Source organism: Vidua chalybeata, chromosome 3 (assembly GCF_026979565.1).
Source record: "Vidua chalybeata isolate OUT-0048 chromosome 3, bVidCha1 merged haplotype, whole genome shotgun sequence".
Classification (NCBI taxonomy): domain Eukaryota; kingdom Metazoa; phylum Chordata; class Aves; order Passeriformes; family Viduidae; genus Vidua; species Vidua chalybeata.
The window spans coordinates 68033527-68058655 of NC_071532.1; the positions used below are offsets into that span (position 1 = coordinate 68033527).

Consider the following 25129-nt stretch of genomic DNA (forward strand, 5'->3'; position numbering starts at 1 on the left):
CGTACCCGGCACTGCCCCCGCCGAGGCGCGAAGCATCCCTCGGGCCGCCTGCGGGCGAGCACCGCTGCGTCCCGCAGCCCCCGCCGGGCCGGGACAGGGGCATCCCGGCCCCTCCCCGGCCGGCCCCGCTCGGGGCGGGGACTCCCAAGTTTCGGCGGCGGGGGCCGCGGGGCCCGGCCCGCCGGCGGCATGAGCCCTGCGGCGGGGCGGCAGCGCCGGGCAGGGCAGCCCCCGACGCCATGCCCAAGGAGCGGCCGCTCTGGCGGGGCGCCGCTTTCCGCCTCTGCCTGCTCTCCGCCGCGCTCTTCCTCTGCCTGCAGCTGGGCTTGCGGCGATCCTGGTGTCCGGAGGAGAAGTCCCGGGACCCGGCGGCGGCGCGGGCGCCCGCCCCGTCCCGCGGCGCGGAGCAGCGCCCGGGCGCGGTGGCGGTGGCGGGCGGTGGCCGTCGGAGGGTCACCTACGTGCGGAGCGGCCGGCGGGGCAGCACCGCGCCCGCCTGCTGCGCCCCGCAGCCCCCGGGCAGCCGCCGCAGGAAGGTAGGGCGGGCTCGGGGGAAGCGGCTGCCGTGTCGCGACAGGCGACCTCGGCTCCCTGCGAGGGGCTGAGGGTGAGCGGGCAGCCGGGGCGGAGAGGGGGCCGGGAGGGCGGTGATGAAGTGACATAGTGTGGTGAGATGTCGACTTCTTGGGAACTGGTCAAGCGACTTTTTGAGCAGTGCTGTTCAGCTGCAGGGAAGCGGGAGTGTGCTGGAGCGGGGCTGGACAAGGAGAGGGCTCGGTCTGAGAAGGTGACAGTGACCCCGAGTCAGGGTGCACTCCGTAGGCTGATGCATCCCCAACAGGATCAGACATGGGCAAAGACCACGGCCCTTGGCGTTCTTGGCATCCGGGTGCCATTGCATTCGCAGAAGGCCATCAAGAAATGGTTCTAAGACATGGTCTGCGTGAGAATTGGTGAGTTAGTGAACGAGCTGCTAAATGAACCCGTGACAAGGTTCCTAGGTGGCAATGACTGGAAAGACTTTTGGGGGAGTGAGGACTATCATGAGGATCTGGAGATCAACAAGAATGAGGAGCTCCTGTGCTACCTCCACCCCCCAGTCAGCTGCGCGTGTGGCCAGCAGCGGGATGTTGCCTTCTTCAATCATCTCCCTGTCATCCTTGTTTTTTGGAGATTCCACGCTCTCAGGAACTGCTTAGAGATTCAGATAATTATTTTGTGGAGTTTTCTTTGCAGTCTTTCAGGGGCAGAAGAGCCAGCTTTGAGGGTGGTGAAGGAGTAGTTTGTCATGTACTTTGGGGTCCTGCTGTCAGGGTGCAGTAGTTATGGTCCATGCAGAGATGTGCAGGTTCTTAAAGAAGCTGGAATGATCATGAGGAGGGGCACGTGGGATTTTGCTACAGATGAGACCACCTTTCTGATCATATCTGATCTTTGCCCCAACAAGAATAAAACCAGTTTTCTGTGGAATGGCTAAAGCTTGTCCTTACTGCCTTGATGAAAAGACTACTTGCTAACATCCAAACTACCATCTGACCAGATGTCCTGTGATCTCTCACAGGTCATGCACGTGGTCTCAGGTGCAAATCTGCTTTCTCTTCTTTGCCTGTTCCACCCCAGTAATTATTTTTTTATTTCATGAGGAGATGGACAATGATTGACTTCTAGGTTCAGCTCATCTTCTGTGGGAAACTGTGATGTAAAAAATAAACTGCTACTTTCTGCCTCTGGTTTCCTGAAAGGTTTAGAAGAAATTAGATAATCCTTCACCATGCTTCTTTCACCACTGGCAATGATGAGGACAACATTGCCACATATTTGTTCAGGATAATAACTATGTGGTGTTCTTTTGTGCTGTGGTATTGATACCACTTTGAGGTACCTAGGTCTTGCAGTGTCAGTTTTTGTTACTTTTGTTGTTGATGCTCTGTTACTTTGCATTATCCTAAAGCACAGCTTTTAAGTGATTCTAATTATGGAAGGATTTCAGCATTAATGGAGAAAAAAGCCTGTAATCCATTGGATTTAGAGAGTTTCTTGAAAATATGCTAAGAATGGTGTCAAGAAAACAAGAAGCAAAACACATCCTAATTTAGTTAATGATTTTTGAGGAAATCCTAGTGGGGAAGTAGAGGAGAGGCTGCTCATTTTATCTGAGAACTGGCAGCACCTTGCGGTGTTGGAGAGCTCGAGGCTCTGGAAAGCCCAAGTGTGTTTTGGTGCACCTCCAGGTGAAGTGTGTGAAAGAAACATCACTGCTCTGGTTTGTGGTGTTGGGCATGTTGCTGCTGAGGTCTCATTTGAATCCCTCTAGTTAAGTCAAGGGAAAAATATTAATATATATATAATAGAGGGTGGAGTTGTTGCCAGGTTAGGTTTGAGACCATCAAGTGCCTTCTGTTTTCAGCTATTTGACTCGAACTTGTTGCTTCAGGCTAAGAAAAATCTACTTAAAGATAAGGTTTGGGGGATAGCAGAACTGAACTTTGGAATACAGTTGTTAAATAAAAATACAGGGGAAAAAGCAATGGTAAAATAAAGTGGAAGTGGTCTGTGCTCTGACATTTTTTCATGAGAAGAATCACAATAGCTAAAAATTTTAATGGGTGATTTGTAATTTTTTTTTTTTTAATCAGGAAACATGCTATTTCATGTCAGACTATTGTATGTATGTATGGGGGCATTTACCAAAAAAGACTGCTTAAATTGATGGTCCATAGCTTCTACCAGCAGCTCTGGAGAAAGTCATCAGGGTGCAATGGCTGCCAGTGTGCTGTACTGCTGAGTGTAAATGCTGCCTGGAGGAGAGGGACAGGCTCCTTGCACAGATTTGTGCTACATTGAGTTGGAATTGCTTTTTGCTGTGTCTTTTATGTGTTTTCAGTGTCTTCTGTCTGTCCATAAATTATTATCAGTCCGTTCTTAAAGCCTGCAGAGCCATTCAGGTATGGGAGTTTTTTCTCTCTTGCTGTTTATGAGGATGGTGTTGGACTATGTTGGGATGTGTGAGCCAGCAGGATGGCAGCAAGGAAAAATCAGTGAGGCCAGACTTTGCTCTGTTTTCCTAGTGCCTCTAGGTTATAGCTCTGCTCACAATTACGTCACTGAATTAATGCAGAAGACTGATGAACAGAGTGTTTCCATAATTGTAGTTGAATGTCCTACTTTGTGGCTGTATAAAAAAAATGCAAAAGCACACAAGGAAATTATTTGGTCCTTGCTTTGAATCACTTTAAAGTTTCCTGAGCAGGGCTGTTTTATTTATTTCCTAAGCACAACTGCAGTCATCAACCAACACCAACACCACCAAAAGAGAAAAAAAGAAGACACAGGATGGAAAAGATGGAGACTTGTCCATAAATGGTCCCTAAGTCTGCAGGAAACTGCCTGTGCTTTTCCTGACCACTGGTGAGGTTCCATCAGCAGAGACCATGGCTGTGTAGCAGATGGGAGGGTTTGACCACCAAGGTTCCAAGCATCTATTTGTACCTTAAGATGCATACATAAAAAATGTTAACTGAAAGGGGCAGGGAATAAAGTAATTTAGCTATGTGACATCTCTGGGAGCTGCTGGAGCTGCCTGCTGTGGTGCTTAAGGGAGCTGTGCTGCTCCCAGTTGAACCTACCAAAGAGCTGATGCTGCAGCTTTTGCTGACAAATAACAAGCAAGATTTGGCATTGACAGCATATGATGGTCATCTGAAGAATCAGAAGAGTTTTGTTGTGCTGCAAAAGTAAAGCAAATAGGAGTTCATAGTCCCACTTAGATTAGGTGGAAGTTCATAATCCTACTTAAAATTGCATTGTTGCTAATAAAATCATGTTTTTAAACTGTGATTCTAAGATCTAGTTGTGCTAAGCACTGACCTGCTAACATATGCAGCAGATACTAACTCCAGCTACCTGGAAACACACAGATTCTGCCAGATGTACCTGCTCCTGCAAATAGGTACTAGCAGGGTGTGCCCACAGAGCACTGCAGACATGTGAGGTGTGTTTTAAAAGGTTATTCCAGGGTGCCATGGCAAAAGAAAAAAAAATATTGCATTTGGAATTTGAAATAACAGCAAATTCCTGTCACAATTATTGCAATAACAAGGTTATGTTGGCTCTTGTGCACTGAGTTTGGGAGGAGCCCTCTTCAAGAGTCTGGTTGAGAAAAGCTGGAATTCCTTGCCTTCTGGGCAGATTATTTCCATGGAGGTGGGGAGTGTGGTATGCTGCCAAACTTAACCTGATGTTATTTTGGATGCTCTTTCATGTCATATCTAGGAATATAAAAGTATTTACCTTCAGTGATTAAAAGCAAAGAATAAGATTTTGCTGCTGGGCCCATGTATACTTTGCCTGGGATTATAATGTAATTTGAAACATGATGAATTATTGCCTAAAACCAAAAACTCTCTTGAGATTATATTTTTGATGTGTTACTTTCACTTGTATACATTTGTCTTTTGGTTCATTATAAATGCAGACTAATTATCTTTTTGCTATTTCTTGTTGGATTGAAGGCTGTGGTTTTCTTTAAATAGAAACTATTTCCAAGAGGTTACTGCTTCTTTGCAGTGATGACTGATAACAGTTTCATTTTTAATTGTCTGCAAATTATTTTGGAGTGATATCTCTTTGAAATTATGTGGAATAACACGTTTGGCACTTAGTAATACAGCAGGCTCATAAAAACCTCATTTGATTTAGTGTTACATTATTGCTAAGATTTTACTTAAAGTTACATTTAGGTTTTAACTTTAGAATGGCAATGCCATTTACATTGGTGTCAGTGATGTGTAGGGCTTATGCCAAGAGTCCTTTTTAGTTCTTCTAGAAATTTGGTTTAAAAAATGTATGGGATGTTTTCATTGCCTAATTGCATGCACAGTGTTTTCAAGCTGGCTGCACATCTTTAAAAGTACAGCAAGTTTTGGGTACAGCTTTTATAGAAAGTTACTCTGACTCTTCATGAGGAAGAGCCAAAATTCTTGGAGAAAACTTGGTTATTCTGAAGTTAAATTGATCCATCTGGTTTTCTGAAGTTAAATTTATCCATCTGTCTTTCCACATCCCATGGTGTAATAGCTTGTCTGTTTTGGATTGGGATTTAACTTTTGTAAGTTTATTAATTCTGTGTGCCTGGAGCAACAATTTAACATTACACCAGAGTTTGACACGGCATGGCTTTGGGAGCTGTGCAGGGAGTCCCACCAGGCTGCATCTGCAGGAGAGGATTTGCCCTGGCTGAGCCAAACCCAAGGACCTGCAGGGGCTAAAGCAGCTTCTTGGATCTCCAAAGATTATTCCAGGCTCTCCACCTGTGTCCCAGCGTGATGAGCTTTACAGAGTGCAGTGCTGTTCCCTAAGTGCTGAGGAGTGAATAACATCCTGGCTTTTGATGGATGGCAGTGGCATGTGGGATGCTGCTGCAGAGGAGTGCAGAGCTGAAGAGAGTGTGCTACTTCTGGGCACCTTCTTTAATAACAGGTAGACAAACTGAAAAGAGGAAAAAGGTGTTAAGGTGTTTCATTCAGAGAAAAAGGTGTTAAGAGGTGCAGGAAGGCAAGCCTGCAGGGAAAGCCTGAAGTACTGGTACTTGTTTTGAATAGGGAAAAGTATGTTTTGAGAGAATGTGCCAAGACTCTTCAAACTAAAAAAAATAATTTTTTTGAAGGACATAATGACTGATTGTTCCCTAAGTCCACTGGAAGTAGGACAAGAAGTAACGGGCTTCATTTTCAGGCAAGATATTAGGAAAATCTTTTAACTCTGTAGCTGGTAAGGAATGGAAATACTCCTTAGAAAAATGTGAACTGTGGGTATCCACACAGAGAAGATCTAGGAATGTTTTCCTTTGTGCTTCAGGGCAACCTCCTGATGTCCCTCTGGCTACATTTACCTGCTCTGCAATTAGAAAAGCAATCTGGCAGATACAACGTGATTAGCCAAACTGGAGTTTAGCCTGAACAGTGATCTAACATCAGTGAATAAAAAGAGGTAATGGGATAATAAGCAATTTTTGCCCTGGCTTAATACCTCACTAGAGAGACCAGACCCCACCATAATTGTTCTGTGTGATGACTTAGTGGACCCCAGAGGAAGGGACACTAGTTGACAACTTTTTTTGCCTCCAGCACTTGGAGGTCTCTTAGCAAATATAAACCAACCCAAAGTTGCATATCTAGTAAGATTAGCACAAGATAGGAACTTGTGGCTTCAGTCTGTTAGTACCTGGGGAACAGCCTTGGTCTGTTTTTGCTCAAATATTCAGGCTAATAGCACAGACTTAGCGAGGTTATTGTCTTTGGAAGGAAAGAATAAACTTATATTGAAAGCAGTTTTCATCAGCTGATAACCAAATCTGGGAAGCATCAGCCAGCTCTGCCCATAAACAAGGGCAGCTGAGGTACCAGAAAGTACCCAAACACAGGAATCCTTCTCCAAGTAGTCAAGCAATGGCAATACTGAGCTTTTATTGTATTTTAAGTGCAGATGAAATGTGTTTATAGTATACCATAAAGAGGAAATGGTAATGTTTTTTCTGACAATGATGTCACTTGCAAGCTTGTGAGGTAAATGATTACTAAGAATAACATTGATTCTTACACACTTTTTATTACCTGAAATAGTTCTTCCTTCATGAATTTTTGAGAAGCAGATGGGGAATATTATTCTTCAGAAAGTCATTACAGTGTTATGAGACTTTATAGCCAATAGCATAGATTTCTTTCAAAATCTTTCAAATACCAGTTTAAAGCTTTCTTTTGGCATATAAAGTCAAGAGATGTTTTTCTGGGTAGTTGTGGCACAGAAGAAAATAAATCTAGATGTCTAAGCCTTCCCTTCTAAGGGACCCAAGGGTCAAGGTGGTAATTTATTCTGCCGATGCCTTGCTCTGTGGGGCCAGTACAGTTGTGCCATCATTTCCTTGAACCCAGAGACACAGTTCACAGACCTTGTACAAAATGTGAATTCTTTATAACTGCTGTAGCAGATCAGAAAAAAAAAAATAGTTTCTGTTTGCGGTGTTCAGCTCAAACTGTTTCATGGGACTGCTCTGGGGGCCAAGTGACCTGAACTGCCCAGTAGCAGTGGCATGGTTAATGCCAAAAATGATCTTTTGTCACATTTCATTTTTTGAAATAAGAAGTGAGGACAATTTTGAGGACACAGAGCATTCCTTGCTCAAGCAGCTCTCAAGATAGCCAATCTTTCTGCATTCTTTTCTAAAATTTCCTTCTGTGGAGAGAGAAGAGTCCAGAAAGAGAGATTTGGACAGGTAGAAAGTCTGCTGCATAGCCCTAGGGTTTTTACTTTACATCTCCAACCTTTATCTGCCTTCCTATGAGACAAGTGTTTAACTTCATTGCTAGTAAGGTTTTCCTCCCAGTTAGTTCAGTCAGTTCCCATCAACATTTACTCAGCCAGCCAGGCACTTAACAGAGATGTGTCTGCTCGGGGGCTGCATGGTACGTGCCAGCATGCCAGATATCTCTCTCATGCCACTTTCACTGGGCTGTGGCTACAGTTCAGACTGAGGTACAGCTGGGGGATCTTTGGTGTGAGCAAAACTCCAGCAGCCCCTGACAAGGGGTGCAGCACTGAAATCCTGTGGTGAAGAACAAAACCCTCTCACAGCTGCCGTGCAGATTCGTGCAGACAGCGTGATGAGTGCATCATCACATCTTACAAAACAGATGTAGAATGTGGAGATTTAGGTAGCGTTAGGGAGGGACCTCCAGCCTTTGCTCAAGCAGTCTGGTTTGGTTGTGGTAGATCAGGCTGTCCTGCAGCCTGGCAGTGGTGGCTGCCACCTGTGGCACAGATTAGATAAAAGATTTGACATGTAAGTGAGAGAGTTTGTGTGAACCACCACTAATCTTTGATGGCATCTGCAACACAGCCCACTCTTATCGCTTGTTCAAACTCTAACTTTGAGCTGAGTTTGTCTTGGATGGCTGCTAGTGCTCCAGAGCTGTGTGCAGTGGATGTGAGCATTTAATCAACGTGAGTGTTTTTGTAGCTAGAAGATATGCACCAAGATACTTTTGTGCATGATGAAATGTTGTCCAGAGCCCTTCCATGTTTGTAAGTCTAAGATAAAGTGACCTGCAGTTCAGTGGAACAACTGAAAGAGGGGAAAAAAGGGTGTGATTTCAATTTTTCTTTGTGTTATATAGCATAAGTGTCATGCAATCTATATACATACACTCCCCCTAATGCTGGTTTTTTTAGTGTTTTTGCCTGCAAAAGTGACAGGGTGACGCGCTGCCCTATTTTGAGTTAGCCAATCTCTCAGGGTAATAGAAACCATGTGCACAAATAGACTGATGCCTGGGGTAACAGATGAAAGCCATGATTTCGAACTCGCTTTCATGGCAACAACTGGGTCAATTTCAGCAGGAGATGGTGGAAGTGTTCCCAGATGTTTATGCTAAGTGGAAGGGCTTGGATTTTCAATGACATATTGTTTCCCCATGTGATCTACTCTTCCATCTTCAGTACTCTTCCATCTTTTGAATGTGCCCCAGGAAAGGCTCTGGCTGCAAATGCTCATGAACTGCACTGTCAGAGAATGGGTGGATGAGGCTGTTGCCGATCCCTTGAAAAGCACAAGTCCTGGGTGTGGTTCTGGGGGAACCCCTTGGTGATTATTTTGCTCTCTTATTGATTTTTTGCAACATTTAAAAACTAGAGCTGTAATTTATGTCCACCCTGACTCATGTATAAGTAAAATAAAGAAACCTGTCCTTGTGTCTTTGTGTAATGATAAATGTAGTGGTTCCAGCAGCTGTTAGAGGACAGAAATCTTTCTTGCTTCTCACCAAAGTCTTCTCCATTTGCTTTGCAGACTGGAACAAAATGGCTTTGCAGAGTTCTTCAAAAGTCACAACAGAGTTGTTGTCACTTTGTAAATCCCAAATCTGGGATACTTGTGAGAAACATCATTCCTGCTGCCTCCTCTCCCCATCATGCAATGGGGGCTTCTCTTCTCTCTGGCAATGTAGAACCAGGAGGACTATGGAGTGGGCCATTGGGTTTTGGAGTCTCTTGGGACTGTCAGGTCAAGCCAACTGCTTCAGATTTTGTGTAGAGAACCTCTGGGTTTACGTGCTTGTGGAAGAAAGAGCTAACCAACAGTTCATTTCATAAGTGACCCAATGCAGTTTACTGTGGGTTCCACTTTCTGATAGGTTTCAGATGCAGCTTCAGGTGCAGTGCTGTGAGTTCTTCTGGAAGTGACAGAATTCTGGGTTCTTTCCAGGACTGACCTTGTGGCTTCTGCAAACTGAAGGAATTGAAACCTCTGCCCTTCTTGGCCTGTGGAAGACAAATCTGTGGGCCTTGAGAGCTTAGCAAGGAAACACCTACAAGACCCTGATAGGCAACTCGTCTGTCTTAGGGATATTGCTAAAAATGCATTTTTGCTATTTATTTTGATGAGGTAGGGTCACTTTTTGAGTGTGTGTGTCTCTGTGTGTGTGACACATTGGTCTGCTGGCCAAAATTATGGCAGAGAAGCAAATACCAGTGATGTGCCAGGGGCTGGACCTGGTTGGGAAAGCTGTGCATTTGAAAATTATGTTAGAACCAGCAGACATTGACATCACAGAGTTGCTGTTGCTGCTTTGTCCTCCCTGTCTTGGCCTCATCCATCCCTAACCCTCTTCCTCATTCCTCTCCTAGCAGTTAGCTAAGCCAAATAATCAACTGGGCACTTCAAAGTCAGTCCCCTTTTTTTAGCATCCTCTTTCATATTTTACAAAGAGGCACTGTTTGAAATGTTAAGGGGAACAGATGGTAATGTCTATTGATATGGCATGTAATGTTAGAAAATATCTGCCACTTAGAAGCCTAGAAATGATAGGAGTCAGTTCCAAATCTTTCCTGCTCCCTGCAGAGTGGACGGCAGTGGAGGAGGAGTGAAATTTATCCAATAGGTAAACACCTCAGGGTAGGAGCTGTCTGAAAAAAAGCCCAAAATTTTTAGTACTAGTGCCCCGTCTTTTTTTGGGCTCTTTGCTCTTTCTGGGCTTTCCACATGGTTGTTCTGCAGCACTGAAACTTTCAAAGAAGTGAACTTTGTTTCATCTTGAATAGGGCAAAGCAACAACATTGTGTTCCTTTTCCCTCCCTCTTTTGAGAAAATTAAACAAGAAGCAATTATGTGTCAATTGGTTGCTGCTGAGCTGATGTGTTTCTTCTTCATTAGATGTCTTGATTAATGGTTTGATCTTGCAATTATTATTCACTATGAAATCCGTGGGAATTCTGGGTGCATCATGAGTTCAGGGTCAAGCCATGTAGTTTTTCAGTACTTCATCTGTATAATGCTCAGAATTAGTGATAAAACATTGGAAAATATCCTTGATTAAAGAGGATGGTACATGTTTGCTCAAGCCCATCCTCCATGGAATTATGATGCTTGGTTCTATACTTGTCTTGAACAAAAAATATTTCAAATTTGTGTGCTTTGAAATGAGCTAGATTTTCTTCTCTATAGACTGGAAAATAAAAGTATCATTTTGTATTTATAATCCTAACAAACTGTAAGCCAGCTGTTGTTCCCTTTCTAGACAGATGGAACTACTTGCCCAACACAGTTTTATTTTATTTGGAAGACTTTTACATAGCTCTAGACCGAGGGCACTAATCCATAATCATATTAAAAGAAGAAAGGGAATATGTTTAAAGCTAGAATACATTTCATTCTGTGGAATTCCATTATCTTATGCTTTCATAAAATAAGGAGTTAAAGAAGAAAAAAGTAAAATTTGGCTTTTTGAGTCTTCCCTGGCTATCCAGTAAAACCCAGTTCAACCAAGTGAACTGATGGTGGGTTGAAGGAACAGTACTCTCAGTACCTGTTGTAAATACTGTCTATCTTGACTTAGGGTTTTATACTCTGAAATCTAAATACCTGTAGAAGTTACTCAGCACTTTGGTTTACCCATGGATAAGAGTTGATATTTACTTGCTTTAAGAGATTATAGACGTATAGTGATAAATACTGCCCTCTCCTGCTCCTTGGGCACAGAGGGTTGGCCTGGTACTTACCCAGGAGGGGAAGGGGAAGAGGAAGGGGCTTTCTGATGCTTCTATCTCCCTTTAGTCTAGAAGGTGTGGTGGACCATTTCTGTTTGGACATTTTCGTTCCACTTGGATGAGAGAGAAGGCTGTACAAGTGTGAAATGCTCTTATTTGTGTGGAAGCATTGGTTTTACTCTAAAGCACCTTCTTTTTCCCCAGTTCTTAGCCTCAGGCAGAGGCTCTGAAGTCAGAAGATAGGCTGCCAGAGGCATCCCTATGTGTAAATCACAGAGTGCTGGAACTTGCACAAAATAAACTCAGCTTATCTAGCTAGCTGAGTATTTACTGATGAATTCTGTTTTTTGTATTCTATGGTTTAAATATAGCAGTGAAGTCAACCTAGAGGAAAATAGCTTTTTTCCCCTATTATATGGATTATGACATCTCCATATTTCTCAGCCAGAGCACTTCAACTAAAGCAGTAATGAATACAGGCTGAAACCACGCTCTTGCCTCTGCTTAGCAGAAACTGAATTTGACAAGCAGTGACCGGTAGTTGCTGTATCTGTTTCTTGCTGTCATCCTTAAGTGTTGGCAGAGGCATTTGGGCACTGGAAGGAATTCGGCTGATTGAGCTGCTTAAGCAGTTTTGAGAATTTACTTCCATAAATTTCAATCTGTTTTGGCTCCTGGTTTTATCTCCATTAGATACATTATCATGCTGTCAGCCTCTGGATAGTGCAGGAATGCTGCTGCCCGATTTATTTATTTTATTTTAGAACCATAGCAAAGAAATCTCACTTGGCTATTTTCAAAGCTGTATGTCTCTTAGAGTAAAATCAATCTCTCTTTTAATAAATGTGCATTTCTCCCATATGTTGCTGGGTTTTGCAGTGGCAGAGCTGTTAGTCTCTGGTAACCTTTGAATGTCTCAGGAGAGGTTCCCCACTGCAGCCCCCAGATCCTTTGGCTGCAGTGGATTGATTCCTCAGAGGTAGTGAGGAATGGTAGTTGTGCTGTGTAAATTATGAATTAGATGCAATGCTTTCTGAATTCATAAGTACCTACAAATTAATATTTTGGCATGTCTTCTGAAACCGTGCTTCCTTTAAGTCCCAAGCCTGCACTCAAGGTGATGGTGAATTTACAGGGGTGTCCACAGTGGCTAATGTAAACCTGGCAAGTGAATTCCCAATATCCCAATAACTTTCCTGGGGAGTTCAGGGTTATTATTTGAATTCATTGGAGCATTAGTCACCTAAATTCCTCTACAGATCTGGCTTCCTCATCTTAATTTTGGAAGCTGCTCTTTATTTCACCAAATCCATTTCTTGATTCTTAAAGAGGTGTAAATTCTGTCACTTGAAGTCAATGGCAGGCATCCTTTTTTTTCTGTGCATGCTTTTCTTTTGAGATACTTATTTAGGGGAAAAGACACAAACCTCAAAGTAGAGTTGGAGAGAGCTTGAGTGTGGGCTTTCTGTGTGAAACACAGAATCTCCCAGGGCATTGAAGTTGTTGGTGTTTTGCATGGAGGTCGCTCACCTGCAAGTAAGGGCGGCAGTTTCCCCCAGAGCAGTAATTTGTATGGATGTGGCTCCATTTCACACCTTCAGATGGGAAATGAGAAGCAAAAGGAGCAGCAAATAAACATCAATATTAACAAAAGGAAAGCAGAGGTGAAATGCTTGGTGATTGCTGCCTTTTCAGGGGTTGTTATGTATTCAGTTCGGACTGATTTGCTCTACAAGAGTAAAGACTCTTGGTTTCAATTACCATGCAGTGACTCAAAGCTTTTCTAATGAGAATTGAAGTCAGAAAATAGTTTTCTTCATTTCGATGTAAAACTTTGCCTTTTTTTTCCTTTTCCCTGCTAAGTCTAAGAGTTTTACTTACTGGTGCAAACTGCAGCCTTATGAAGCAAGTGCTGATAAACTGCTTTTAAGTGGAGCCCTCTGGGTGATGTTTGGAGCTTCCTAAGTTGACTCTTGCAGCACTCACATCCTGCTTCCAGGCAGACAAATGTGTGCTGCACTGCAGAGGCTTGTAAAGATGATGATGCAAGGAGAGTGAGGAGCTAGGGGAGACTTAAGTACATCCTAGACATTCCCTTTTCTACAGAATTAAGCACACATGTCTAGACATAGAATTCTCCATATACAGATCATGTTGGAAACCCATTTAAATTTAAGACACACACTCATTAATGCAGAAAGCACTATTATCACGGGACTGCTTTCCATAGGCAGGACTTACTTTCCTGAGCAGCCTTCCTGCGTGGCAAAGCTGGACTGTATGTGTGACACGTTGCTTGCTTATCTTGGCACAAAGCTATTGTTCCTCAGCCTGTTGTTCCAACATTGAATCTTTGGGTGAGATCATGGAGTGGATCCTCCTGGAAGATACGTTAAAACATGCTGAGGACAGGGAGTTGTTTAGGCACAGCCAACATGGCTACCTCTAAATTGGAAAGATATTGATTTGATGGATGGACTGGTAGGTGGATAAGGAGTTGGTTATAGTCAGTGGCTCAATGTCTAAATGGCAAACCAGTAACGAGTGGTGTCCATCAAAGGTCTGTACTGGGTGTGATACTGTTTATTTTGGGCAACCTGACCTAGTGGAATGTGTGCCCATGAAAGTGGGTTGTACTGGGTGATATTTAAAGACCCTTTCTAACCCAGACTATTCTGTGGTTCTATAACACACTGCAGATTTTGCCTGCGGGAAGGACTCCCTTTGTGGCCTGCCCATTGCACTGCACCAATGTGGTGCCTGCAGAGGACAGAGCAATCTGGTGGTGACTGGGTATGGAGAAGGCTGTGTGCATGTGTACAGTGGTGTCAGAGATGTTTCTGCCTTAGATAAACTCAGAAAGTAGAAACATGGAGAAATAGAAAGATTTCCCATATTAATTCTTTTGGGGTTTTTTTTTCAGTTCATCATGGACTTTGTGCAATGTGTGGAAGTTTGACTGTTGGAATGGAAATTCTTAGTTTAGGTGGCTGCAGGACTAGTGTCAGCTGCTTTTCCCTGTGATTCCCTCAATGCCTGATGCCTCAGAGGGAACCCACTTGCTTTTCTCTCAATACAGGCACACACATGCAGAGGAGGAGTGTATTAGCAAGTTCTGCACTATGATTTCTTAAGAGAAAATCTTATATGTTTAAGGAAGACAAACTGCAAATAAAAAAAAAGAAAATAATAGTAATATGAAAGAGAAAAGAAAGGAAATAAACAGTTCAGACATGTAGGGATGGAATATCTATAAAGCCAGTTGTGTTGGAAATTAATTCACTCAAAGCTTTAAATATAAAGGCTCAGTCACTTTGTAAGCCTGTGTTTTAAATTACAGCTTACTGAGCCTCTGTGTGTCCCTGCTGCTCCTACATTAAGGATGTGAGGTTGCAGGTTTTTACGAGTGTGTGTCTTGTGAGCCCTGGTGGTGCTGGTTACATTTAGCTAAAGGGGGCTGTATGAATTGACCTTTCTCAAGGAGATCTGTGCCAAGGCTGAAGGCATACTTGTTCTTTCCTACTGATACCTCTGCTTTTAGGTGGAGTTTGTTTTACTTGTGCCACATACTGCTGCTCCAAACATAAAACCTTTGGAATTACTCAACCCTGCTGAAGAATAAAATGCAGCTAAATGTTGCTTTAGGCTCATGGCTAAATAACAGGCTTGGCCCTCTAAAATGTGTGTTTTTTCTGCAGCATGGGGTGTGTGAATGTCTGGTCTGGGGTTTCCCTTCTATGATGCTGAGGGTCTGTGGTGTGAGCCCATCCTTCAGGCTTCCTTTGCAGGTCATGGAGAGACATGAGAGACTGGACTTTTCCAGTACTTGACTCACCTTACATATTTTATATGTAGTGAGATGAATCATTCCCTTAAAGATCTTGTCTGCCTCATCTGTCCTGCCAAATAATTTAACTCCCCAGCCCACCGTGGGAGCTTCGTTGACGGCTGTCTGCATGCACAGTGTTTCTATCCCCCTGGCTCTCCCTGGGAGTCACCCAGCTAATTGCCTCTGAAACTAAACGTGGGTGTTCACGAGGGATTCTGCGCTGCTGGAGCTGCTCTGTGCTGTCAGCAAGAGGAGCAGTGTGCCAGGTTTGGCTGCCTCCACCCTCAGCAGCCCTCCCACTCCCCTTAGCAGGCTTCGCGCTGGTCGCGTGTCCCTCGTGGGGCGTTGGCGTGTCCTGCAAAGCCAGGGCTTGTGTGGGCAGCGGCACGCAGCCTTCGCTGTTCAGGGTGCTTTTGAATTGAGGGAAAATCCCCAAACAGTAAGACCACAACAAACTAATATGCTTAAGGCCACAGGTGCTTGAGAGGGACCACAAATAAAATTATGTCCAAGCTTTGTAAATCGTATCTGGGGACAATCTGTTCTCACAAGGGCAAGCCTTCAGGAATGCAATCTAATAAATTTGCCATGCAGATATCTGAAGTTTTGCAGCCTGAATCTGAATCCCATGCATTGCCTTTCAAAGTGATAAAACCCCGGCAAAATTTCACCCATGAGCAGGTTGTGTTCTGCTGAGTGTGGTTGTACACAGGGTACAGGCAGAATAATTGGAGATGAAGATGTGTATGTCATTTGTTTCTATGGCTGGCAAACATTTATGATTCTTAATGGAATTCATTGCCACAAATGATTTCCACTCACATTTGGTCCTGCCTCAGATGTAAGAAATTAAATTGTTGCATGATTTTATCAGAGGATTTATTTAAGGCACCTCTGTATATATGGACAAATCTTTTGTTTCTTCTTTGTAAGCAGCAGATTGCTTAGCAGGGCAATGGGATTCCCGAATTTTTGTTTACAAAAATGGCTAATATGTTTCTACATTTTAATTGGCTGCCAAAAGGGAAGGAGATTAAAACGTGGTGGTGGGGGGAACAGCTACTGAGCTAAAAAAGATGGAAATATGGAAAAGTTACTAATTCCCTTTCAAATGTAAGCAGAAGGGAAGGAAGGGGTTGGGCTTTTTTAATTAGTGCACTAAAACTAGGATTGGTCTGGAAAGAATTTAATAATTTGTGTGTAAGTTTAGGCTGGAAAAGCCAAACATTTGGCAGTCCTACAATTTTAGACCTGCTGGTTTGTAAGCCCTTTGCACATTTTGATTTAAATTTTATATTATGATTTCAGATTTTTAGGACAGATTTTAAATGACAGTTCTTTAAAAGTATATCACATATATACTACAGGTTATTAAGGGATTATCAAATGACTGTCACAGATGGCTGTGAGGGGAAAAAAAATCTAGGAAAAAGTGGTCTCCAGAGAGAAGTCTCTGCAGATTACTGTGAGATTGGTCTGAAGGAAACATCAGTCCTTTTGCTTAAGTGTGAAATACCTGGACGAAAAATCAGATCTTCAAATGCATCCTAGTTTTCCTAACAAAACAATGGCATTGCTTTAAGATTTTCTTTTCTCTGGTTATCTTACGTGGTGAAAACTTAGATACCAGTCTGAATAACAAGTTCTGGATATCCATTACCCTTCAGGAGTAGCTGAAGTCAGTGCCTGATCAGTGCTTGTGATAAAGTCTTGCTGAAGATTGATTTTTCTTACAATGCTAATTTCAAGTGATGTGTCTGTAAGGGAAGCTATATACAGAGGGATACTTTAAGATATTTTTTAAGTGGCATTTTAGCTTCCCAGGTACTGTCATGTCTTTATATTGTGGAATATGGATATGTTGATGTTTGGGAAACACAGTCATGGTGTCTGGTTGGATGAACCCTTACCCTAGGGAGAGAGCACAGCCATGGTGATAGGCAAAAATGCAGATTGTCTGCACCCATTTTCTGGCTCCTCCTGGGCAGCCTTTGGGGAGGTCTGTCTGAATTTCTTATCCAGGGCTGTATAATCTGGGCTGTAATTGCACCTCTGCTCCTCTTGCTGTAAAGCCCTCTGTGAAAGGAGCTGATCCTCAGCCTGTTTGTTGAGCAGCCACAGGGATCTGTTCTCAGTCAGTCTAGAGATTTCCACGATACAGTTGAGAAAATCCAAATCATGATGCCACAGTCAGGTTCACTCTGAGTAAACAGAGTCAAGACAGGGAGAAGACTCCTAAAATAAAGATTGTTTTTTATCAGGGATAAACCTGATTTTCACAAAGCATCTGCAGAGTTTATTTGAGAAGGCTTACATGGAAACACCATGAGCCAAGCTGAAAATTACCTGGAAAACTGTAAACAAAGGGTATGAATGCACCTATGGAACAGCTCCTTCAGGAGGATATTTTGTATTCCTGAACGTGCCCAAAACTCATCACCGACATTTGTGAGTTACTCTCTGGGGGGTTGCACCCGATCTCAGAGATGTGTTGGATTTTCATCCCATCCATTGTCTGTGAATCTTATTGTAAGGCAGCTATTGAGGCACCCTGTAAGGGCTTCAGGAGGTGTTAGGAGCAGGACTCTCCTGTGTGTTCGTTAGTGAATGGAAATAGGCTGTGGCTTCCTGAGGAGCCAGGGACCAAGTGTGAAGTTTGAGAAGCTATTCAAAAGCATTGCCAACAAACAGGAGCTTCGGGTCTGATCTCTGTTACAAAGGTAGCATTTATGTATTGCTCCTAAATTTAAAGAACTATACAAAAGCTTGATCTCTTTCTGTTTTTTCTTCCCTTCCCCCCCTTATTTTTTTAGTGAAACTGCATTAGTAAGTCACTGGGGTTTTTATTTAGTTTCCATGTGTTTATCAATAGTTTGGAGTCAGTGGGAAGGCAGTTTGTTGTCTTTAAGATTTTAAGAACCCGAGTGTAAGCTGCAGTGGCTCTTGGACATTGCACTCTGCTGAAAAAGAACCTCATTCATGTGGTTCATTATAGAGATTTTTTTTTTTTTTCCTTGTCAACTGTGCAGAAGGAATTCTTGCTGAATAGTCCACAATGGTCACCCTGCAATGCCTCTACTTAATGAGCTGCTTCTCACACAAATAGATTTCAGAATAACTGGGCACAGATGTCTAGGTATCTGGGTGGTTGGTGCTTTTATTTGGTTTGGGTTGGGTTTTTGGTTGGTTGGTTGGTTGATATTTTTTTCTTTTTTTTTCCCTCTAAAAACGATTGTCAGTCTTCATTTTCATTTCAGCTTTCAAGCCTGTTGAAACAGCAGCATTCCTGTCATTGCAAACGTTATTCAGCCGTGTGAGCTGTGACTCATTCTGAAAGATTACACGAATTTCCCTCCCTGGTGTGCACCTATCCTCCTGCTGTTTGCTGTTTGCAGGCTGCCTGCTGCAAGCAGAGGTCAGGGGGACATGCAGCTGCAGAGCTGGCTTGCTAGCTTGCTTCCAGGCTCATGCTGTGCAGAGTATAGGAGTCTAAGCTTGCTGCAGGCAGGAAGTTTCAGGGTGAGAAATGCTACTTTTGTCTGCTTCTGGGGGAGAAAAAAAAAAAAACCTCAATATCCTTTTCAGCACAGAAAAAAAAAAACCAAACACACAAAAAAACCCCCAACCAACCAACCAACCAACCAACCAACCAACCAAAAAAAAACCCTCCAAACAACCCAAACCCCACAACAAATCTGAAAAATAACCCCTAAAGGAACAGCAAACCTCGTACAGACCCCCTGGCTCACATTCACTGTAGACTATGTTTACTTAGGCTGCAAAGATATCAATTCGTGATCCCAACTCAAGGCAAATGCCATCTGGTCTGGTGGTGCTCTTTAATAATCTTTTCTAATTTTACCTTCTCTTTCCTGCATTCCTCTCTGGCATCAGAGGATCCCTGCTGTCACTCTGCTGGCTCTTGTCCTGGTGCTACAGACCAATCCTGTCTGGGGGCTCAGTGCCCCACCTCACCTGTCTGCCTCCATCCTCTGCAGCTAATTGCTCTCTCCTACATGTTTTCCAGGGCTTTGTCTGAAATGCAGTCCTGTGGGAATCCCGAGTGGGATTCTGATTGTATTTTATTGAATGCCAGCATGAGCCTTTGAGGGAGAAACCCCATCCTGTCCATTATGGGAGCTCAGTTAATTGAGGATGATTAAAGGGAAGCTTGATAGTACCTGCCCAACCATAGAGTGAGTTATGGCACCTGAAGATGAAAGGCCATGAGGAATCAATCTTGATTTAGTACAACTTAACACCATGCTTGTATTTTTATCTACTTGAGGGCAAGAGATGACAAGTCTAAACTTCCCAGCATGACAGCGGGCAGAATTTGGAGAAGGTGGTGCAGATGGGAGCACAGAGCCCTGTTGCTCTGCAAGCATGTGTCTGAAAGGCCTTTTCTGTCTATGTGGGAAGTGTTTCTGGAAAAGCTGACAGGATCCCCAAGGTTCAGAGCTGAGGGCGCACAGAAAGCACCTGCCAAAGCTACTTCCTTGGGGCTATGTAAATGAGGAGTGGTAAGGCTACAGGCAGCCACACTTATATTTTTTCAGGGAATTCTGGTAAATTTGGTAAATTCTGGTAAATCTGTCAGGCAAATGTGGGAGAGGAAGAGAACTTTTCTCAAAGCCCACACGATGCTTGCTTTTTCAATAAAATCTAGGTCTTAGAAAACAGGTTGCTTGCAGAGATTTCCTTTGGTGATTAGTGTTTGCAATCCAAGTTCTTCTTTCAGTGGACATTCATACCTGATAGATATGAAATTAAAATGATATCACTGTTTTCAGATGTTTTGCTGTAGGATTTGGTTATTTAGATCTTGGTTTTCTTCATGCATTTCTCACAGCTTACTTGGGTGTCCTAGAATAACTGGGTTAACACATGTATCCTGGATGAGGAGCACTTTCTTTTTGAATTACCTACATCTGCTTTCAAAGCTGATCATTATGAATCGTAGTTAGAAGCTTTTTCACTGTAGTTGAAACCCTGCTTTGTTCTGAAATGTTTTTCATGTGTAGACAAGCCCCCAGGAAACTCTTTTAGTTTGAAATTAAATCTCCTTAGTTTATTAGCCCATATAATTTATGCTTGCATTGCCTTTAAGGTGTTTTTTTTGCTTTGTTTTACAGACTGTAAGATGGCACATTGAACTACAACCATGGGCAAGTCCAACCCCTTCCCTCAACTATGAGGCCTCAAGGTTCCTTAAGTACATTAGCACTTCTCAGGTAGGTTTTTCGTTTCAGTCTCCATTTAGAAAACACTTTGCCTGGCACAGATTGTTCCCTCGTATCTAAGGAATTAACCTCACAACAAACTTCTTTGAAACTGATTTATTTCTAAAGTTGCTTAACCTAGCACTGATGGTCAACATGAATATAAAGGTCAAAATGCAGGTTTGAAAGAATGCTTTATTTCCATGATATTTATTTCCAAATGGGGCTGTGTCCTGACAGGAGTATGGTATGACTGAAATTCTAGATGTGATGTTTCTCTCTCTCTCTCCCCTCTCTCCCTCTCAGATGGAAAAATACAGAGCACTCTGTATGAAGAGAGTGTATTCAACCTCTCCACCTCTCAATAATAATATGATAACCAGGTTCATTTTACTTCAAAAGGAGGCAGTTGAGGTTCCCAGTAAAATGAGAACAAGGCATCAGACCCTAACTCAGACAAGTTGTTTCAATACCAATAGAATCTTGATATTTTCAGGACAAAAACAACGGACATGGAAATTAGTGGGTTTATGTGCTTTTTAAAATGGCATTTCCAAATCCAGATTGTGTTGATGGATACTTCAGCCTTCAGCATACATGGAAATTCATGGGCCATCATGTCTTAACAGAGGCATCACTTATGCACAACAGCATTTGCGTGTGCATTTCCTGTAAGAAAAAAAAAAATGGAAAAGGTGCTGGATGCTCATAATTCCAACAGAGCAGCTGCTTTTGGTACCCAGGTCTATCAGCAATTGACCCTTGAATACAGAGTTGACAGCATCATTACTTACTCTGAAGAACAGCAAAAAGCCCCAGGTGCCAACATCACTGAAATGTCATTCACGTATGAAATTCTTTGTTAATGCAGGGCTTTTGCAGCTGAGATAATTTGAAACACCTCTAAAAAAGAGGACAGCAGGGTGTTCATGTATTCTCCAGCATGTGGGTACCTGTGGCTAAATTCTCAGTAAAATGACATCTCTGCTGCCATTCATGCCAGCACTGAGAGGACAGGAGGCAAGATGATGCATGTGGGACAGCAAGAGATGTGTGTAGAACTGCTTGTTTTGTTGTACAGAAGTTTAGACTGTGGCAGGCGTATTAAGTTTGAAAACATCCTTCATCACAGCGACTTAATAAACAGTGGCAGATGCTGCTAAACTCCACTAGCTGGGTCAAATCCTACAAGGACATCAATTAACAGAGAGTTTATTGCTTTTGACACACTCAGTGAGAAGTTTCATTCCCAGAGTAACTGACCCTAGTTGGGGGAATAAGCATAAGTGAAAACAAAAAATGGGATGAATCCCTGTTCCTGGCCTGGCAGATGTTACAAGATGAATAACTGACGGGATAACACCGTGACTGGTATGAGCACTTCTGAAAATGGCAGCCTGCTTATGTAGATAAGCATGGGATGTCATTTTTCTTGTTTGCTGAGCAAGTTTCTACTAATTACTGTGCCAAAGTTCAGCCCCATGCCATTAGTGTGGAATGGCTCAAACTGCTGGAGCAGGAAGGTGCCATGTCAGCAGGGTCAAGGTGTGACCAGAAAAAGCATTTTCAGTGCTGGTATTTCATGATCAGGAGAAGCATCTTTCTTGTTCTGTTGTTTGTATGACAGGAGTGAGCAGAAGCCCAGAACAGGATGTGAGCTCAGTGCATCAATAAATCATGCAACAGACTGATGATGGTGCTAAAGGCAGGTTCAGGGTTTGATTTTTTTTTTAATAATGCTGTTGTTGTTGTGGCGTTTTTTTTTTTTTTTTGGTTGGTTGGTTTTTTTTTGGTTTTTTTTTTTTTTTTTTTTTTTTGATAGCAAGAGCTATTCAGTAGCAAGAGCTGTTAAAATTGCTTCAAACTCTGACTGTTGTAATTGCTCATAATGCCATGAGTCAATTAAGTGGCAGCATTGCAGAATCTTAGTTTTCTGTAGAGCGTACATTATTCTTCTGTGTCTTAAATTAGTACTTATTATTGCAGTGCCATTTATTCCTGATTGTTATATGACTGAAGGGAAATGGGTATGTGGTGCAGTGCAAATCATTGCTTAAAACTTAGTGAATCCTGGGAACAGCATGAAGAGACACTATTTTTGCTTTTACAAATTTTCCATGGGAATTATGAGCCAAGCAGGAGTGGGGAGGTGGTGATGCAGTGTACAGCTCTTTGAATGTAGAGCTCCAGGAAATGATCCTTTAGAGCATACACTTCTTAAAGAATGAGAGTTTTATTTACTTATTATAAGGTACGTGGTAGAGAGTGCTACATTAAAGGCTGGGTTCCAGGTTTTGCTCTCACCTCGTGTGTAAAATTGTTTCATTTCTGTGGTTCCAGGTGGGACCAGAGCTGTGCTTTTTAGTTTGGCCAAGACTGAGAACTGAGCCTCTGCAGTCTGCTGTAGGAGAAGGAAAGGAGCAAGATGAGAACAGTCTGATCAGGACTGATATTTAACTCGGTTTTGTCCTTTCCACCATTTTAGTTGTTGCCTTTCTGACAGTGCCAGCTCCCATTCCTGCAGCCAGGGCTGGTACTGGGCCCAAAGAACAACTTTTCACCACGAAGGCTCAGCTGGGTTCTTGCAGCTCTTCTCAGTTTTTGCTTTCTTATCTGCATGGTAGCAACCTGTGCCTTGCAAGCCCTGGCTGATGGCTGGGCTGCATGGTTTGAGAAGCCCTTCAAGAACAAACTGTGCATGCTGATGCTGGTGAAGAGCAATGCAGCCTTTCCTGGGCAGAAGCAGCCACAGCTTTGGTGCTTCCTTCTCCTTTCCCTTGCCTCCTTGCCACTGCTATGGTGAGAGCCATATGAATTGTACCAGCTCTCCATCGACTGCTGTGCTCCGGCTCCTGTGTTCTGCAAAGGGTGCAGCACTCTCCAGCTCTGTGCATGCCTGTCCCGGAGTGGATTTGGAGGAAGAAGGTGGAGTGGAATGTGGTGGCCTGGGGGTGAAATTCTGGCCTGAGCTGCTGGCTGGACAGGCAGAGCTGGGGCTGCAGGCAGGGGCTCCTCTGTAGGGTGTCACTCACAGGGCCATGGCTTTGCTGGCTCAGTCACTGTGGTTTTGGCTGTTCCAGGCCACTGCTCAGCTGCTGGCAAAGCTGACTTCACCCTTCAGTGATTTTTGACACATCCAGGTTTCTGATGAAACCAGTGCATTTTCAGTCTTTGCTTTCTTGGTCTGTACAAGGGCTTTGACTTACAGTGTTCCTCCCTGCAGGGTCTCTATCTCTTCTTTTGCAGGGCTTTTATTCTGGCTTTAGACTCTAGATGTCCAAGCCAGCCCAGCATAGACACACATGCTATGATTCCTCTGCTTAGTTACGCACTTGCTTATATCCCTTTGTTGTTGGCCAGGGCATATGTTGGGGGAAAGATTAAATCCCTTCTGGAGCTGAGATCCAGGACACTCTGGGTAAGGTACTCGTGGCAGAGACACTGCAACTTTGTAATTACAGTCTTGATTCTAACATTATTCAGGATGCAGAATCCACTCCAAGGTTTGAAAAGAAAAAAAAATTAAACATTTGAATGCTGAAACATCTTTTCCTCATGGAAAAAAATGAATTTGGGTATAGTGCTAATGCTTAATTATTTGCTTTTCAAACTGCATTGCTCTCTGGGAGTTATGTAAGCCTTAAATTTCACCAAGCGGAACAGACAAACAAGGAAAAAAAATAATCAAATCTTTGTAGCCATGTATCAGATTGAAAATAAGACTTAAATTAAGGAAATGAACATTTTTCTTTTTTCCACTTCTCCCCCAGAAGGCAAATTAAAAACAAGTTAAAAGTCCTGTCTTAAAATGAAATATCTTTTGATTTCAACAGATTTCATGTGAACACATGAACATGAACAGCTTGAAAGGGTACTCTGAAACCACAAAAAAGCCCTGGTCAATCTGTCTTGATGAGAGGTTTAGCCTCATCCATCGAATCAGAAGCAAGAAATGTCGTCTCTATTCACTTGGGTAAGTGCTCTCTTTAAAAGAAAGGAAATTGTTTCATGGCAAGTAGCTTCAATAAGCCATATAAAAACAACACAGGCTGCAGCAAGGTTATCTTCTAAAATATAGACTTTGTTCAGTTGTGTTTATCACATGTTGATGTGCTTCTGTAAACTTTATTTTTAGGGGAAAAACCTTTCTCCATCAGGGTCTTTATTTTCCTTTGCCTTTCTAATATTGGTGTGAAAACAAATTGCTTGCTGGTGAGTTGTGAGTGGTAGTTCATGTAGAAGAAGACAGAAATCAAAGAGGTAAGCTGAGAAGCCTACAGCATCTGCCTTGAGCAGAGGTGACTTGCATAACTGCCAGGGATTTCAGCAGCATTGCTTGCAGAACTTCATTAACCAGCTCTGGGACAAAACAGTACATTTCCATATGAGAGTGTGTTTGCTTGACACCTCAGGGGTGACATGTGCCAAACTGATAGCGATAAAGGCAGCTGTGGCTTTACTTTGAAAATTTTGCAGTGTTTATGATGTTTACAGCCCTTGAGAGTGACATTTTCACTCTTCACAGAGCAAGTGCTTTTACAGATAGCAAAACCACACATGCAGCCTGTTTCCCTGCTAGTAAAACATTCTGTTGTCCAGGAGGATGAGGGAGGTCAGTCCTCAGAGTGCATCAAGCCATCAGCACACAGATGCATTAAGAGAACAGTCACTGGGATCTGGAGCTCATTTCACACAGATCACCACGTAGAGCTGCCTAATAAAACTGTAGTTGCTGTCCTGAGAAGCAGCTTTAGGTTAGAGGTGTATTGAAAGTCTTCATCTCCCTTGAACCAGTGCAGTTTATTGCTGTGATTTTGCTGCTGTGGATTTACAAAGGGTGGATAGCAAGGAACCGTGCCAGGGTGGCATTTCTCATGGCAGGTAACACCTGCAGTGAGTGTGGAGGGGAGGCAGTGTGCCCTTCAGTCAAAGGGAGTGGTTTTGGTTAATTTGAGTGGGTTTATACTTTGATTGAGTTTATTTGAGCTGTAAAGACCCAGATCCTCTGAGAGGGAGGTGCTCTCAGGTTTTGTTCAACAGC

General features: G+C 43.1%; 1 protein-coding gene across 2 annotated transcripts in view; it reads left to right on the top strand.

Annotated features, from left to right (window-relative positions):
* The first annotated feature begins 204 nt into the window (after positions 1-204).
* Positions 205-25129, top strand: part of METTL24 (methyltransferase like 24) — a 60093-nt gene continuing 35168 nt past the window's right edge. For both annotated transcript variants that reach the window (XM_053938735.1, XM_053938734.1), the window contains exons 1-3: positions 205-536; positions 20002-20100; positions 23922-24061. In XM_053938735.1, the coding sequence (XP_053794710.1) occupies positions 240-536; positions 20002-20100; positions 23922-24061 (536 nt within the window). In that variant the 5' untranslated portion in view covers positions 205-239. The remainder of the gene's footprint in view (positions 537-20001; positions 20101-23921; positions 24062-25129) is intronic.